This window comes from Coptis chinensis, chromosome 4 (assembly GCF_015680905.1).
Source record: "Coptis chinensis isolate HL-2020 chromosome 4, ASM1568090v1, whole genome shotgun sequence".
Classification (NCBI taxonomy): Eukaryota; Viridiplantae; Streptophyta; class Magnoliopsida; order Ranunculales; family Ranunculaceae; genus Coptis; species Coptis chinensis.
Window position 1 is genome coordinate 69,662,878 of NC_141459.1, and position 18,727 is coordinate 69,681,604.

At 39.0% G+C, this 18,727-nt stretch overlaps 1 protein-coding gene across 1 annotated transcript; it reads right to left on the reverse strand.

The window, feature by feature from the left end:
* Positions 1 to 15,238: 15,238 nt before the first annotated feature.
* Positions 15,239 to 18,727, reverse strand: LOC147504564 (Phototropic-responsive NPH3 family protein). The gene is made up of 3 exons (XM_086557383.1): positions 18,134 to 18,727; positions 16,190 to 17,296; positions 15,239 to 15,888 (listed from the first exon to the last, which is right to left on the reverse strand). The coding sequence occupies exons 1-3, from the start codon at positions 18,197 to 18,199 to the stop codon at positions 15,439 to 15,441; spliced, it is 1,623 nt and encodes a 540-aa protein (XP_086413509.1). The 5' UTR covers positions 18,200 to 18,727; the 3' UTR covers positions 15,239 to 15,438.

Consider the following 18,727-nt stretch of genomic DNA (forward strand, 5'->3'; position numbering starts at 1 on the left):
ACGCTGCGAACAGCCACCAGGGAGACTCCATTCTAATTAGCCTACGACATTGAGGCAGTAATTCCGTCGGAAATGGTGGCATCCACAACCCAGACAAGGGATGTTGAGGAAGGTTTGAATCGTTGCATATTATCAAGGGATTTGAATCTGGCTGAGGAAAGAAGGGACTCCGCGTGCATCAGGTTGGAGGAGTATCACCGACACCTTCAAAGGTAGTCTAACAAGAGAGTGAAGCCGCGACGATTTCAAGTGGAAGATTTAGTATTCCACAGAGTGACTCCTAGTACCAAGAAGGTGAATGATAGAAAGTTGGGTCCAAATTAGGAGGGGCCCTATACTGTGGTGAATACTGGAGGGGCAGGCACCTACAAGTTACAAACTAAGGAAAGGAAGTTGATAGAGAGGTTGTGGAACGTGAGACTGTTGAAGAAGTTTCACACTTGAATGTAATGTGAGTCTAGTACAAGAGACTTGGCAAGTGCCGACTAGCAAAGTCGGTAAAATCTTTGGGTGATGATACCAGAGGTCTGGGACTCGAACCCCGCCAACATGAAAGAGTTACTGATCTCATTTAAAACAGGCTTGCCAATAAAAAAAAAAGTACAAGAGACTTGAGCTATTTGTAAATATATAATACAATGGCATTTTTGAGAGAGTAATGATGCTATTAGTGAAAGGCTTAACGGCTGACCATAGACGGAGAGGGGGATGAGCCCTTTGCGGACGTGAGGTCCAACTTGAATTGGGGCAAGATGAGTTGCCTCCTTCATGGGCATGAGGTCACATCATCCAAGGGGCAAGACAAGTTGCCCATTCACGGACATGAGGTCTAGAACAAACTAGGGGCAAAGGGATTTTCCCCTTTCGCGGACATGAGGTCCGAATTGAGTAGGAGGTAAGACGAGTTGCCTATAAAATAACGAGGGACGGTGGGGGAAACGAGTCCTCCACGGAGTAGGGCTCTGAATTACATGGGAGGGCAAACTGAGTTGCCCTCAAGAGGACGGGGGGAATATACAACAATGGAGCCCACTGCGTAGAGATACATCTGCATTATTACTACAACGAAAGAGTGGACAGCGAGGGCCTGTACAAGAGAAGGCAATATAATGACTTTAACTAAAAGAGCCAACAAAACATTCCAAAAGTGATTCGAATAAGTTTAATTTTCATCAAAGAGTTAATAAGAGTGGAAAGGAAACTAAATGAGTAAAGGTAAAAAACTTGACACTTCTTAAACACATAGTAGCAAAGTACATAGTAGTACACCAAAAAATGCAGGGAATGGAGTGAAGAGACACAAAATGCAACACTTAAACATCTTCAGTAATCACTGCCTCCACGACTTCCTCGATGGTAGTATCCGCAGCTATTTCAATAGCCTTAGCAACTCGTTCCGCGATGTCTCCAGAGTCTGAGTCCTCAATAGAGGGGACGGGATCCATGGGGATCAGTGCAACCTTGGACCCTTCAGCTAGGGTAGGCATTTTCGGAAGTAGACGACCCTCCTTGATAAGGCAGTCATGTTCTTCCCTAATCTTTTTGGCCACCCGCTTGTTAGCTAGTGCTTTGAAGCACTCTTGGAGTTTATCCATGTCAAACTGATGCTGCTAGAGGAGTGCCACGGTATTGTCCCGATGTTGCTGAGAGAGGGCAGCCAAGGTTTCATTGTGCTGCTGAAGGAGGGTTTTGCGCTGAAGGCTCAGGCGATCATTGACCCATCCATGTAAGTATGGTGTGAAGCCTCAACCCTCTTGAGCTCATCCTGGGCTTGGAGCTTGGCTAGGGACGTGGCCTGTAACTCTTGCTGAAGGTGAGAGCATGTCTCCTTTAGCTTCTCAAGGTGGGCGACGTCCTTCTCCAGTGACTCCACTTTGGATCTAGCACCAAAAAGATCACAAATCATATGTAAGATATCCAGGCTCACCTAAAGTGAAGAAGAAGGTTAAGACAACCAAGAAAAGACATGAATACAAATGAAGTCAATAGGGAAGGTTACCTTCTCCCAATTGGTATAGAAGGAAGTCATGTGTTGATAAAACGAGCCCCCTTCCACATAAGCAATATATTTGGGGAGGTGGGACCCATAGAACAAAGCTGAGGCCATAGCAGGGTTCTCCAAGGTCGAGTTATTGATGTTGATAGTGTGGCTGCGGACCTTGAAGGTGGGGCAGAAGGCAGCTCGAGGGTCAGCAGACTCTTTCCTATATTTACTCGTCAGCTCCTTGCCAGGCCTTTGAGTTGGGTGAGTGGGAGGGGCAAGGGCAACAGGGACCGGAGCATTCTCAATAGAGTTTGGCTTGGTGGACACAGAAATCCATTGACACTTGGGAGGTAGTCTTGACTAGGAGGGGATATTGGTAGTGGGAAAAACTTTGGTCATTACATCATCGTCAGAGTCGCTGTCGAACAATTTCCTCTTGGAAATGTCCATATTAGAATGGGGGAATTCGTGGAAGGTGAGTGAGTGGATAGGTATCGATCCTCCCTAGTTGACAAGAGATTTGTAAGAAGGAGGGTCGGCAGAGTCTGAGGGGGAGTTGAGAGAGGGCTGTGTGGGTCCACGATTAACAACTTTGGGGTGGCAATATTTCTTGGTGTGGGGCCTTTTCACATGAGTGGAAGAAGCCCTAGGTTTTCGTTCTTTGGGGGGAGGTGGACGGTAAAAAGGGGCAATGTATCCACCAATGGTTTGCAGTTGAGGGTCAGATAACAACAGAGTGCCTGTGGTGGGGTCAATTCACAGGATCGTGGGTTGAGAAGATCATAGTTTGTGGAGCTTCTGAAAGATGGTAGAGGTCACGTCGGCGTAGATACGCGACTTCGAATATGGTCTCCAACCTATACAAGGAAATCATAGCATTAGGTTTCATACCGCAGATTACACATATAAGGGGAAGGATGCAAAGGGGACTCACCACTGGGCAGAAAAGCGAGATAATTATTAGCCAATTCAGGGGGGAGATCCGCAGATAGAAAGTTGCCAGATACATACAGCAGATAGTGATGCCACATCTTGTCCGAAGTGGTGACACGAAGGACAAAGGATTGTTTCCTAGGACGGACACAGAAAGAATGATAACCTACACTGACATCTTTGGTGCTCTTTTTTATGTAATAATGAGCAATCATATCGCGGCAGGTTATTTTGGGCACACCAGATTTATTGTAATGGTTTGCGGCGTACATGACTCTCTAGAAGATATCAATGCCTTGCCAAGGAGGGATGTTAAAGTGGTTGCATACCTCGACATCCAGGAGAGTTAAGGGGAAGTGGAGTCCAGTGATGATTTGCCCAACCGTGGCCACCAGACACCCCGGCTTGTAGGGGAGTAAGTGGGGGAAGTAGGTTAGGTTAGACACGTGTTCCAAAATGACATCAGCGTGAATGCCGTAAGCGGCCTTGACTGCCTCTAAATTATGTCTACGACTACGAGGCGACGGCGAAGGAAGAGCAAAGTGTTGCCCAAAGGTGGAGGGGGCCTCAGATAGATCAAGCGTAGGGGAGAGGCCAGCATGTTAGAAGGAGAGGACGAAGAGTGCTGGAATCGGAGTCCAACATTAGAGAAAGGGGCAGAAGAAGAAAACGCTCAGTTTGAAAATGGGAAAGAGAAGTAGAAACAGTTTAAAAAAAAAGAAAACAGTGCAAGAAAGAGAAAAAGGGAGAAAAAGACCAACCTGAAGAGGTAAAAAATCAATCAGGTACCGGAGCACTAGCGGTGGGAAAAGCACAAGGAGCAACAGCGCCACCAATCGGAGAAACGAAAACAAGAGGATGAGTAAAGAGGAAAAATAATGCGAGGGGAAGAGTGAGGGTCTGAATGAGAGAGGAGGAAGATTGAGAGGGCTTTTATAAGGGGAGGGGTAAAATAGTAATTTGGTGGTGCTAAAATCAAGGGAAAAAGAGCCTGCCGAAAGGTGACACATGGATGCACAGAACCCGAAGGGACACTGAACTCATGCACATGTCGAATGCGTGTGGCTAGTGATGTAGATGAAGGGTTAGACTGCGACCATCAGAAAGAGTGAGAGTTGGGACTCTCGACCACCCGATCACTTTAAGATCGCGGACTCAAGAGGGGGCACCTGTGGTGGTAGGATCTGGGGTATTAGAGATTAGTGGTAAGATGAACCCGAAGTAACATACACTGCGGAGGTGTGGTACACAGGATCGAACCGTGGACTCATAGTTACTGTACGACAACCCTACACGTGGAGAAAAGAAGTCTGTGAGATAGAGGGACAGATAGATGGCTAGGATGAAAAGGGAGAGTGGTATAAAGAGAAAGAGTGAAGGAGAGAAAAAGGAGGTGCTTTTCATTATCAAGGGGACCTAGACCTAGAGAGAGAAAAAGAAGAAGAGTGTTAATAGAGAGTGAGATACAACAATAGGATGATGATATCTCTATTATTTGAGTATAACTCTAAGTTTGTATATTAGTTTAGTCATATGACTGACACTGAGGGGATCAAAGTGAGAACACATTATAAATTCATTGTTAAGGTTAGTATGCAAATCTCACTCTACCAATTAATCCATAGACTTGAGGAATTGTGAAAATTCATTGTGTCTCAAATTTATTACTTTGAGACGTTAAAAAGTAATGTCTATTCATGGACTAGACTTGACATTTTAGGTAATGAATGTATGATGTCTTAAATCAGTATGAATTCTAATAAAATGTCCACCACTCTACTGAGTTATGTATTAGGAAATTGTGACATAAGTAATTGAGCTCAAACCTGGCCGGTATAAGAAATAGTTTCTTAATGCTCAATTAATGCTGAATGTCATATTGGGTCAATTAGACATGGGTGTGAGAGTGAAGAACATATTCCCAATAGTTTAATTGTGAATACAAGTGAGGTGGAGGGACTTAGATTTAAATTATAGTAGGAAAAGACTTTCTTGGTAGTTTCGTAGGCATTATTCTAAATATGGATTTGTTAATGGGCACTTTCCGCATTAAAGAGATATATATTAAAAGTGTTTTAGTATATATATCAAGTACAAGTACTTGTATGACAAGGACCTCTTTGAGATAAGACTTTGAATCCTAAGTGGATCCCACTACACACACTTACGAGTTTATCTATATAAGAAAATGATTTTTTGGTGAAAGAGACGATTAGTCTTTCCAGGAAAAATACAACTAAAAGTAGGAGAAAAACAAGAGAGTTTTGTGGTGTGATGTGTAGTGAATACTAGTATAAGGCTGAAGACCTACTTTATTTTTGGATTCAGTTTTGGAAAACTTTTCTTTATTGTTTGTCTATCTCCAATTTCCACTTTGAAGGTATTAGAATATGTTAGTATTAGAATATGTAATATATGTAAAGTCCCACATTTCTATAAGTATGGACATCCATACCTAGTAGTTTCTATTATCATGTTTGAGGTTAGTATAAATATGTAACTCTGGGTAGAGAAAAAAAAAACTCTAACCCTATTATTCTAGCCTCCTCTCTTATCAATTCTGTTTTTTCATGGTTTCTCTCAATATATCAATGTCACAACTCTCCTAGCATCACCACTAACATAGAATTTAACATGGTATCAGAACGTCAGGTTCAAATCAAAGTTTAGTGGTATGCTAGGAGAGAAATCCCTCACTAAGAAAAAAATCAATCAATTTTTTTTCAGTTTTTCAGTATAGTATTCAGTCAAGTTTTAATCTTTCTCACAAGAAGAAGTTCTTCTATCTTAATTCAAGTTTCAATCTTTCTCTGATGGATTTACTATTCACCAGCACTATTTACTGGCACTGTTCACTGTACTGTTTATAGTTACTATTCACCGATACTGTTCAAAATACTATTCATCATAATGTTCAAGGCACTTTTCAAGATTCCGCAGGTGTTGAAAGTTTGTTTGAAGAATGCTAGGAGAGTGATCCGAAGTTTCTCAGTATTGATTTCTTAGTACTGTTTCGCTTTCGCAGTCTACGTCTTCTGAAATCTCTCTGTCTTAGCATTGATAAGAGAGGCACAACCTCTCTGTATCTCATAGTCCCTCATGATTTTTTGCTCCTGGAAGTCGACTAGAAAATTTTTCGACACAGTACTCGGAGCGCGCCCGCTCCCTTTTGTTATTGGAAAAAAAAACAAAATTTTGACACAAGATTCTGACCAGCGATTTTCTAGCTCGAAAGCACATGCTTTATGAAGAAAGCTTCTGCGTAGTTGGCATTGATGTCGTCTTCTATCTCAGTTTCTAGAACATGATCAAGTTGTTTGTTTAAAGTAGTATAGGGGCACACGACCTCTATCTCGCAAGGAATTATTCTTTCTATCTTCCTCTATTTTCGGTACTGTTCCAGAAGTTCTATCTTCCTCTTAATTGCCCTACTAAAGGTGGTACCCGCCCTCCACCCTCTAGAGTGAGTATTTTTTGATACCTGTTCTGTTAGAATTTTTTTTTTTGTGTATTGGAGTATGAAGTATTGTTTTTTGAAGTGGGCATTAGTTGGTTATATAAGTTGGTATTTGGTCCACTCTGTTTCAAGTTCAAGTTAGAATAGACAAGCTTTGTATGTTTCAACTTAGCCTTGTATATTCCAACTTGAAGGGTGAAGGGGGGGAATATGGAGATATGAGGACACTCAGTAGTATATAAGGTGAGGAGAATATGAAGATGATAAGTGCTCAAAAAGTGCTATTTAACCCTCGATTATGCCTCTTGTTTAGCCATCTTAGTGGACTAATAGTGTTTATAAGTTGTGTTTTAAGACTCTACAGGTGAAAAAGAGAGTTTTTGTAGAATATTAGAGAAAATGGGGTTAAAGCAATTCGAGCATTAAGGATCACATGGGAAGCCCGTGGACAATCATGGAGAAGGCCAAGGAATTGGAGCTGTTAAAGGTGCGACTTGGACCTATATTAAAGTCTATTTGGAAGCCCAAGGCCAAAGGATTCGTTTGTTTGGACCAAAGCCCGCAAAAGAGGATAGAAGGATAGAGCGATAAGAGAGAATCGGCTTATCGTCGGCTTATGGTGGGACGATGGATCCACGCATTGATTGAGTCCGGGACGATAGATCGGCGGCCCAGACGCATTGATTGAGTCCGAGACGATGGATAATGCGCCTAGACGCATGAATCGACAATGTAGCCAATTCCTTCTCAGTTTTAGACATGAAGTTGGACTCTCGAAAAGAAACCTATTTGTATTAGGAAACAAATGACGGTTTGGAATGCTTCTAGAGCTCATTGTAACCCCTATAAATAGAGGACCTAAGTGCCTCATGTAATTGGCCAATTCACTTATATTCTTGTTTTAACTTTAGAGAGAGATTAATAATAAAAGATCGGTTTTAACTAGGTTAGTCTTAATAAATTAGTCTTTCTAGTCTTATGTTCTTCAACTCTTCTTCTTCTCGTTCTTCGTGTTCTTCCTTCTATATGGAAGGCTAATCTTCTCCTACAAGGGAGAAGATGAAGCCGGTCTTAAAGTTTAATGATTCTTGGTTCATGGTGTTCTTCAATCAAGGTTAGTTCTTTATGTTTGTAGTTATTAGTTCCATTGCCCACACCCGGGGGATGGAAGTATAGAATAGGGTTTATGTTTTGCAATATTAATATCATGCTAGTGTTCTTTACTTTTCTTCTAGTAGTGTAATTCTTTAGAGTTAGGGAAGTATTCTTTGTGTTGCCTTAGAAGGGGGTAGCTCGGGGAGTGGAGCCTAGGGAAGTATTCTTTGTGTTTGCCTTAAGTGGTGATTCATTGAATGGCTGCCCTATTAGGAAGTACTCCTTGATGTTGCTCTTGGTAATACATTGAATGGCTGCCCGAGCTTACATAAAAGGAAAGAAGATATTAATAGCATAAACATAGGAACAACCTTAAGTAGAGTTAATTCTTAACGATGTTTATTCAAAGGGCATCGGCACTCGCCGATTGCCTAATTGTAGTCTACTTGTAAGAACAACCATGAAGCGTAAGATCATAGATTAAAAGTATTGGTGGATTCTAATCTCTTGAATTCCCTCTTATAAATTCTCAATAGTTTAGTTAGTTTAGCTTAGTTTAGCATTAGAATCTACAATCTCTACAATATTAGTTTTAATCCTCAAACCCCTTTCCAGTCCGCGTTTTCACATAACATACACTTAAAAGTGGAACGATACCCTACTCATCCTTTATTTATTGAGGGATAGTTAGGTTTTCCACGCTTTCTTTTGTTCAACGACCATATACCATCTACATACGCAAAAAGAGAGAGTGTCAGAAGACGTATGAGGAATAGTACTTATGTCTCCATATTCCAGCATGCCTTGGCGAACTCACTTCATGACAAGGGATATCCAAGGGCATGCGCCTCCTCTGCATCTCAGCAATATGACATCCCCACTATTTAGTATTCAGTATTCAAGTAGCAGTCAAGCCTAACCTGCAGTCTGTTAGAAAAATGGATTTGCACAAATCCATTGAGATATGAATGAGTAATTTGTCTCCCATGTTACCCCACTTGAGATGAAATGGGTTTATCTTGAAATAATACGTAAAGTGAGAATTTTTTTTTCAAAAGGGTGCACTGGTTCGAAAAAGTGCGTTATGCCGAAAAGGTGCGACCTTTCGAAATGTGCACTGGTTCGAAATAGTGCATCATGCCAAAAATGTGTGACCTTTCGAAATAGGCACTGGTTCGAAACACTGCTTTATGCCGAAATGGTGTGTCCTTTCGAAACATGTGACTTTTCAAATAGTTGCTTACTTTTTCCCAAGAGTCACTGTGTTGTTTCGAAGAGGCACCACTCACCTATAAATAGTGGATGAATTTGGAGTGAAAGACACACCATATCACATAGAGTTCTGATATCACACCTATGTCCTTAAAACAGATCTTCCCCTCACGGTGCTTGAAGGTTGATGGGAAACTGTCTCCCAAGATAGAACGGATTTCCTTCTATAGAAAGCTAGCACTTCAATTCTATAGACTCAGCGAACACAACACAGTATTTGACTAAGAACAGAGGGAGAAGAGAAAGATCATAACTCTGTGTGATATGGTGTGTCTTTCACTCCAAATTCATCCACTATTTATAGGTGAGTGGTGCCTCTTCGAAACAACACAGTAACTCTTAGGAAAAAGTAAGCAACTCTTTGAAAAGTCACATGTTTCGAAAGGACACCATTTCGGCATAAAGCATTGTTTCAAACCAGTGCCTATTTCGAAAGGTCACACCTTTTCGGCATGATGCACTGTTTCGAACCAGTGCACATTTTGAAAGGTCGCACCTTTTCAGCATAATGCACTGTTTTGAACTAGTGTACCATTTCGAAAAGGTTTTTCTCACTTTACGTACTGTTTCAAGAGAAACCCATTTCATCTCAAGTGGGGTAACTTGGGAGACAAATAACTCATTCATATCTTAATGGATTTGTACAAATCTATATTTCTAACAATCCCCGTACATGAATGAAGATTTGGCTTCTTCTAGCATAAACATCGGATTTCTGTTCTTTTACAAATGAAAAGATATCGCATCAGGTCAAGTAGCATGGGAGGCCTTGAACTTGCCTTAGTGAAAGATGATCGGATTTAATTGGATGATTAGTAGACTTCAATTAATATCCTTGAACTGTTAGCCATTTGTATAAACCTAGACAATCATCTTCATGCAGTACCTTCTCAAATACTGTTGGTTCTCACGTTTGTGTTCATTTTGGCCTTGAACACTTCTTGGTTTCAGAGAGTGCTTTTGAGACATTTGCCTTAAAATTCTCATAGAAGCGGCCCCACTTCACAGTCACATAGGTGATTTCTATAAAGAGTATCCTGCAATACTCCACTTGGATAACATAACTTTCCAAGATATAGTAAATCATTAAAAGCTTGACTTATCCTGGGTCTCACGGTAGATATGCACTGTCTTATATAGGAATGGGTTAGAGTATATTATTACTCTCCAGTGCTGACTGAGTCACAGACATAATTCAGTTGGCCCTTTAAACCTAGATCTTGGGATCTCCAGTCAACTAGGTTGGTTTTTCCATTATGAGAACTCTTGGTTGATTATCTCAAAGGCTTTAAGCCTATTCCCCTTGATAATCGTTCTACTTGCTCTCTTGTTAAACCTTTTGTAAGCGGATCTGCAATGTTATCTTTTGACCTTATATAGTCGATTGAAATAACTCCATTTGAGAGCAATTGTCTAATAGTGTTATATCTACGACGTATGTGTTGAGACTTCCCGTTATACATGCTACTTTGTGCTCTACCAATAGTAGATTGGCTGTCATTGTGTATACACACTGCTAGCACATGTTTAGCCCAGTTTGGAATATCCTTTAAGAAATTTCGAAGTCACTCAGCTTTTTCTCCAGCCTTGTCCAACGCTATGAATTTTGATTCCATAGTGGACCTTGCTATGCACGTTTGCTTTGAGGATTTCCAAGAAATTTATGCATCTCTCCTAGAGTAAAACACCACATTTGATGTCTTTTGAGTAATGCTTCAACAAATTTCCAATTTTGAATTAATTAATTTAAGGAAATTCATAATCCCCCACATTTTCCAATTTCTCATGACAAAGTCAATAAATTGGAAAACCATTTAGATATATGTTTAGCAAGTGAGGCGTCTTGTTAAAGAATGTCACATATCATTCATATAGTGTCGAAACACTTCTAAGACCTCAATTTTGCTTACAAGTATGCTTACAGAACAATATCTTAAACAATCTTTTTTTTTTAAACAATCATCTTTAATTATTTTTAGAACCTTTTTACCATTCCTAACATCCGGAATGAAACAAGGATTCTCGGAATCTTGGCAAGTGTGGCATTACTACCACCTTGTTCTCTTTCAAAAAGTTCATTCCAAGAATGACTTGAAAATGGTCTAAGCGAGCTACCATCAGGTCCACCTTTCCTCGCCAGTTGTGCATCTTAATGTCAACTTCCAAAGCGAGTCCTTTCACCGGTTCGGCTTCTTGGTTCAAGCCTCTCAAAGAGCCTGTACATTCTGCGAGTTTCAATCCAATAGCCTCGGATACATACTCAGAGATTAATGTATGAGTTGAACCAGTATCCACCATTGCTAGTAGACACCCGTAGTTGTTGAGTTCCACTTCTACGAACATAAGGTCGTCATCGGGGACCAAAATGTTCATACCATTTAACGAACTAGTAGGTCTAGCAAATGAAATAAGAACAGCATGAATAGGAGAACCTAGTGGTGTTGTCATTTCTATTCTGAAATAGAAACACACTTTGTTATTCCTTTTCAGTAAGAGACAAACAGTGCATGAGATGCCTTTTTCTGAAGGTTCAAAATTGGAACCAATGAATGACTTCAGTTCTTCACCGTTTCATCCTTGATCAAATCAATGATTAAAGTACTTTATCACTGTATAGCGTTGTTGTGACTCTCTTTCAACTGGTTATTACGAACTGGTTAAAGTCGATAATAAAAAAACCTCAAGACTTTAATAAGAGACGATTTTCTACTTCTGTCTTTTACTATAGAAACTAGAAAGTCACCGTGGAGGAAAAAAACATTCTACTTTACACTTTTTTCCAAATGAGTCAAACTCACTACACATGTCATCCATTGGCTTCATGTAATCATGCTATCCCAACCGCCACACCTCTAAAAGTAACTGTTAAAGGGTGGGCATACATATTCCAACCTTTAAATGGTTGCAACGGTTCACACCAATTAACCTTTTACTAACCAAGCCCAAGCCATAACCAATCAAAACTGAAAGGCTATTATTAGTAATAAAACTGAAAGTAACCAAGCAAATAGTTTTGTCTGTTGGACATGTATAAAACATTGAAACGGTGCTTTCCTCACTTTTGACACTTAACTAATTAGTTGTTTCCAAAAGAAAGCAATTGATATCCAGGAAAACTGCACACGGTCCCAATTAAAACATACCTGATTCTTTTGGACCAATACCTTTCTGTGTGTTACTTCAACATGCCACAAATCCAGTATCTTTACGCTCTTCTCATACCAACAGAAACTTAGAATCCACTCAATGATTGTTAGTATCCAAATTAACAATAAGTATAATTAAATTATACTTATTCCAAAAATAAGTATAATAGAAAATCTGTCTTAAGTTTGTAGGAAACTTATTCCAAAAATATACTTATTGTTAAGTAAAAAGAAAATAAAATTAATATAACAAATATATCATGAACAGACCTTTAGTTCAACTAATGAACTTAATTTACCAATTATTAAATCCGAGCCTAGTGAAGATTCACTATGTCCTTAAGACAGATTTTCCCCCTCACGGTGCTTGAAGGTTGATGGAAAATTGTCTCCCAAGATAGAACGGATTTCCTTCTATAGAAATCTAGCACTTCAATTCTATAGACTCAGCGAACACAATATAGTATTTGACTAAGAATAGAGGGAAAAGAGAAAGATCAGAACTCTGTGTGATCTGGTGTCTTTTTCTCCATATTCATCCACTATTTATAGGTAAGTAGTGCCTCTTTGAAACAACACAGTGACTCTTGGGAAAAAGTAAGCAACTCTTTGAAAAGTCAAATGTTTCGAAAGGACACACCATTTCTGTAGGAACCGTTATTTCAGAATAAATATTTCTACAAATCGTGAAAACCAAGCGCAGCGGAATTAATGGTTCTCATGATTTTGGATTGGAAAACATACCTGTAACTCCGATTTCTTGATATCTCTGAGAATCCAAGGTTTATGAAATCAACAATCAACCCCTTGATCTTCTGTTGTATTCCTATGGACGGAGTGGACGTTGTGTGGGCAACGATCTTCCAACCTCTTCTTTCTCTTCTCTCTTCTCTCTCTCTCTCTCTCTCACAACCTTAGAACCAAATTTTTTTGGATCTGTTTTTGCTTGAGAAAAACCTTGAGAGCTAAGTGTCAAACACGGTCAGAGAAAGTGGTTTCTTTTTATAGGCTACAACAGGGACCATAAGGAGAAATTAGGGTTGGGCCTCTTGACGGGCTTGGGCTTCCCATGTTCACCAATAACACACGGCCCAACTCCGTTAACAAATGGCTTATTCCACTAAAGGCTATTGTTGCACTACCGCCCTAATCCCAAATTACATGTCAACGTTTATGGCCTCCATATTATATGCTCGTTGATCTCCCCGTGTTTAAGATATCGAATGCCTATTGATTAAGTCAAGTTACTGACAACTACGTTAATCAACCTCTTATGTCCTTGAGTAGTACCACTCAACCTCATTGTCATGTCAGATCAAATCCACCTATAGGATTTACCCGACAATCCTTATGAGCTCCTTAAGGGGACATCATCAGCCCGACTTCTTGCGGGACACGGATTCCTTCTATAATCAACAGCACACCTTACATACAATGTCATTACCTAATTCATCGAGTTTGTTGATTCACAAATGAATCTCACTCATTGATGATTTAAAGCAATGTACAATGCACGTAAGTGCCCGTTATCATATCCGGATTAAGAGGACAAACATTCATAATAACATAAGTGTTTGTTCTCTTATATAGTCAGTATAAAGAGAAACAACCTCACTTGGTCCTGTTCAATACACACAAAGTGTACTAGTGTAATCCTATAGTCAAGATACACTAATACCATATTATACTATAACTATACCAATGGTTTGTCCAAATCCATTTAGGTTGTGAACGTTTACTTATACTTTATAAGGTACTGATGATATGATCTTCAGTGTGTTCACACCATATCATCTACAACATAAAGTATTAGACACATGCATATAACCAATAACATATATAATATGCATAACATTTGCCCATATGATTCTCATTCAAAATATAAAGAATTAGAATTATTACAAAAGTAATGCTTTTAGTATATAACCCTATCAATTTCGGCATAAAGCACTGTTCCGAACTAGTGCCTATTTCGAAAGGTCACACCTTTTCGACATGATGCACTGTTTCGAACCAGTGCACATTTCGAAAGGTCGCACCTTTTTGGCATAATGCACTGTTTAGAACCAGTGCACCATTTCGAAAAGATTTTTCTCACTTTACGTACTGTTTCAAGAGAAACCCATTTCATCTCAAATGGGGTAACTTGGGAGACAAATAACTCATTCATATCTCAATGGATTTGTACAAATCTATTTTTCTAACACAGTCTTTAGTATTCAGGCAGCAGTCAAGCCTAAACTGAAAATATGTTTCAGGTAGCAGTCAAGCCTAAACTACACGTATGTTTTAGGTAGCAGTCACGCCTAAACTGTACGTGTGTTCCAGGTAGCTGTCACGCCTAAACTGCACATATGTTCCAGGTAGCAGTCATGCCTAAACTGCACATATGTTCTAGGTAGCAGTCATGCTTAAACTGCACTCATCAGTATTCAGGTAGCAGTCAAGCCTAAACTGCAGTCTTCAGTATTCAGGTAGTAGTCATACCTAAATTGCGCGTATGTTTCAGGTAGCAGTCAAGCCTAAACTGCACGTATGTTCCAAGTAGCAGTCATGCCTAAACTGCACTCATCAGTATTCAGGTAGCATTCAATTAATAACTGCACCAGTATTCAGTATTCAGGAGTACCCATAATAGTATTTTGTTGACATTAACAGTGATATTGATAGTAGCAGCCAAAAAGCGCACATCAAATCATATAAAATTCTGTGTTAGTGGTGATGTTAGGAGAGTTGTGACATTGATATATTGAGAGAAACCAAGAAGAAACATAATTGATAAGAGAGGAGGCTAGAATAATAGGGTTAGAGTTTTTTTTTTTTTTTGTTCTCTACCCAGAGTTACATATTTATACTAACCTCAAACATGATAATAAAAACTACTAGATATAGATGTTCACACTTATAGAAACGTTGGACTTTACATATATGACATATTCTAATACTGACATATTCTAATACTCCCCCTCAAGCTGTAATGCCACAAACTTGCAAATTACAGCTTGAATGGCAGAAAGAAAAGATAAGAATACAACTCCCCTTTTCGCATAGAACTGTCTTTATTTGAAGAACTCGAACAATTGTTGAGATAAGACGTTCTGGAAAGTGAAACTGTCGGTGTAGACAATGACCTAACCTGAACTGTCGGTGTAGGCAATGACCTAAACTTCAAATCAGTGTTATTTCTCTTTTAATTCATTTTTTATCAATAATAGATTAGACATATTAAAGATGTAGGATTAAGATTTCCTAAGACATAATTAAATAATGGAATTAGTTAATATGCTCCCAAGGTTAATTCGATTTGCTAATAGTCCATTCACGGGGTTAATAAACGTTTTGGATTTGTGCTATTCGAAACTGTCAATCTAATTACACAAATCAATTGTACATATGGATAGAGTATTGCATCCATATAGAGAAGGTGATCACAATCCCCACAGGCCTATACCTTCTAGACACAAATCACACAATAGCTCAATTTCATATATTATGTACGTAATATAAAGAAAGCTTGCAAGAAAATAAAGAATAAATAACAAAAATTTCTTTCATGAACACAGTCTAGGTAAGGATCTGGGATTGCTAGGGGTTGTTGATAGTTTGGACTTGATGACATTTTCCATTTGGTTCTGCATTTTCCTGCAAACCTTCTCCAATTCCATCACTCTCCATTGCATTCCTCGCAAATTTTCTTTAAGCTTCTCATTTTCTGTTGAAAGGTCCAGCTTTTGAGCGTAAATCACGATCTGGTTACTGTCGTTACCCATGTTATCCTTCTCACTAGGACTACATGATAAATCAGAATGGTGTCTGGGATGATTGGTGCCTTTAATTAAGCTTTTAATCTTGAATTGCTGACAACTTAGAGCTTGGACTGCTGATTTTGCTGAAAATTTTGTGTTCTGAGCAAGGTGCTCGCAAGCTTCCAATGAGAGCTTCTCGTAGTTCATTGCACTGCAAATCATCTTCTGTTCCTCTTCGGATAGTCCAGCGTGGACCTGTTCAGATTCACCATCAATAACAATTCCAAACAAGACAAAAAAATTCATAACTTAGGAAAAACTGCATTAAAAAGTGTTTTTTCAATTATGAATCTAATCAAGATACAAAAAAGCCTTTCATACTTCTTTTAGTTATTGGAGAAGAAGCACATTCAACAAATTTAAGAATTTAGTGAAATGACAGCCGAATAAAACATTTAATTCTATGGACTTGCACATTTCACATGTGAGTTGGGATTATACGTACTGAAATCAACAAACATCTAGAAGAAACTCCATCAAGTAGTTAGCATTATACCTCGAGATACATGTCCAGGGACCGATAGACTTCATCATATGATTCTCTGGCAGAGTCTGGCAAGGCCATAACTAGTGCAATAAACTTTGAAGGTTTTAAACAAGGATCTGGCGCTACTTCTGCAATGTACAAGTCAATCATCTTCGCAACTTTCTTTAATCTGGTGGACGATACCCAAGATACTCCCCCAAGAAGAAAATATTTTAAGAACCTTATGACTAAATTAACATCATACAGAAAATTTACACCGGGTGGCGAAGGAACAAGAAGACTATCCATTGCTGCTTGATCCAATTGTGAACCAATCATAACCTCTAATTTGTTTCTGCAACTCTTACATATGTTCAGACCAAAAGCAACCCGAAGAATCCCAAATAAGCTTTTGCAAGGAACAGCGCACTGGTCAAGAGTAGAGAGTAGATCAATGAGAGTCTCTGTAGTTTTGCGCTTCTCATCCATTGTGGCAGTAGCACATTTGCTTTTCTGGTAATTGAGGAGGAACCTACAGATAACTCGATTATCGAACTTCTGAGTGATCATCACCTTTATTGCTTTTTCAATCATTTCAATGTTGAAAACCACAAGATCGTCAAACCACCAATTTGTTCTTGAGAAGCAATTCTTGGTACTTTCAGTGCTTTTCGTATCCCATGAATATCGGAAACCAGAGCTGTCAGGGGAAGTAGACAGGCTCTCATCACTGGCCGACACCAACCTTAACCTTCCTACTAGTGAATCTATTAGTTTAATAACAAGACCTGAAGAATCCGCTACAGTCATAAAACTTTGGCACTGCTTCAAAGCTACTAGCAGCTCAGACCAGCTCCAGTAACTGATCTCTTTAAGCGATAACTTGGTTTGCTCAATCAAACTTAAGGATCCAGAGACCTCCTTCGTCATCTCCATGAAAAGTGCGACGCAATGTAGAACAACAACATTTGTTGGCGTTATCTCAGCTCTGCCATTATTGTAACAAAATCTTGCCATGAGTTCAAACCCCTTTGCTCCCCCTGGTAAGTCATGGAATATCACCTTAAGGTTCTTCCTACTCCCGGTTGACTTACCAAATAATTTGCTTAGTTTACCCGAAAAAGACGTAAGAGTTCTCTGAATTCACCAATTAGAAATCGAAATTAGTAAAATGAAAATTTGAGAATTACTAGAAAGGCATTCATAAAAGACCATAATAGCTACAGAGTAATAAAACAACAACAAAGTAATCACGCAAAGGGGTGATCAAATGCATTAAAGTGACCCAAGTGGGCTCATTCTTATATACCAATATTGGAGAAAAGAAGAATCTCGAATTAAGTATTGCGAACAAAAGGTTGAGAAGTCGTTACATACATTAAATGTAAGAAGAATGAGGAAAAGAAGTCTAACAAGAAACACGGGTAATGAAACAGTGATGAAGAACATGAAAACAATTCATATGAGTGTGGAATAAACAAACCAATGGCATGAACAATAAATGGTACAAGAGAGAAAGAAGCCCACCACTATCACATAACCATCTTTTAAAGAAAAATGACAAAACAAGTGGTCAGAAGCGAGTCACTAATTGGACGGAAACCAGAGAAAAAACAAAGGGAGAAGAAGTTAATACAAAGCCCCACTTCCGTGCAAAATAGGTGCATATTAAATGACAGAATCAAGTAGAAAATCATTGAAGATATCAGGAAAAAGTACAACATAAGTGTATTATTCATGTCGAAAATGATACGAAGTTTGATTGAATTGGTGTTGTCTCTTCTACAAACCTATTGCATAGAAAATCAAAACAAACCCAGGCGTAAAAGTAATTCAACAGTGCAAAGAAATTCATCAAGTTTCCTACGAAGTATAACAGATAAATTTGAAGGACTAACCTAAGTACTAAACAAAGCAACCCCAATGATCAAAATGACCAAATGTAATTAGTACTGAAAAGAGTAATGGAGTTACCTTGTTCACAAAGAATACTTCTTGGCCATTAACATCAACTTCAAGATAAGAGCCTGAGTCTTCCATGACTAACTTGTCAAGACGTACTACCCTAAAACTGGATGTGTCTCAAAAGTTGAAAAGAAAATGAGTTGTAACGCTTGTTGGAAAACTAACTTTATATTTCATCAGATCAACAGCAGAGTGGGAAAAGAAAAAAGATTGAGAAATTAAAGGCATAACAAGACAATATTCTGAAATAAGTAACAAGACAACAGTAAGAGGTCTCTTTGGCTCAACTTTCCAGCAAGTTGAGAGAAGCAACAACGCTGTATCTCAGCAGAGGTAGAAAGAGTGAGAGTGGGGGAACAAGACTTAGAACTATAAGACAGAATAACAAATATAGAAATGATATAATGCAGAGAAGAAGAACTACTCCAGTGGCCCAAACCACTTTCTCTGACATTATTCTTAAGGAAAAAAAATGATTAATAACTGTTTGGGAAGACTCAAAGCTTGGAACTGAAGCTGTTTTGCTGGCTTCATTGTTGCTTTTATTTTATTTCATTTTTCTCTCTTCACTGCAAGTCCCACAGAAGTCACACATACTGACAT

What these genes read in the sequence shown, in the direction of transcription:
- LOC147504564 (XM_086557383.1), bottom strand. Translation starts at nt 18,199, where the DNA reads ATGGAAGACTCAGGCTCTTATCTTGAAGTTGATGTTAATGGCCAAGAA. An exon ending in AAGTATTCTTTGTGAACAAG is followed by an intron (nt 17,297 to 18,133) that starts GTAACTCCATTA and finishes TGGTGAATTCAG; the next exon opens with AGAACTCTTACGTCTTTTTC. An exon ending in CCCTGGACATGTATCTCGAG is followed by an intron (nt 15,889 to 16,189) that starts GTATAATGCTAA and finishes GAATCTGAACAG; the next exon opens with GTCCACGCTGGACTATCCGA.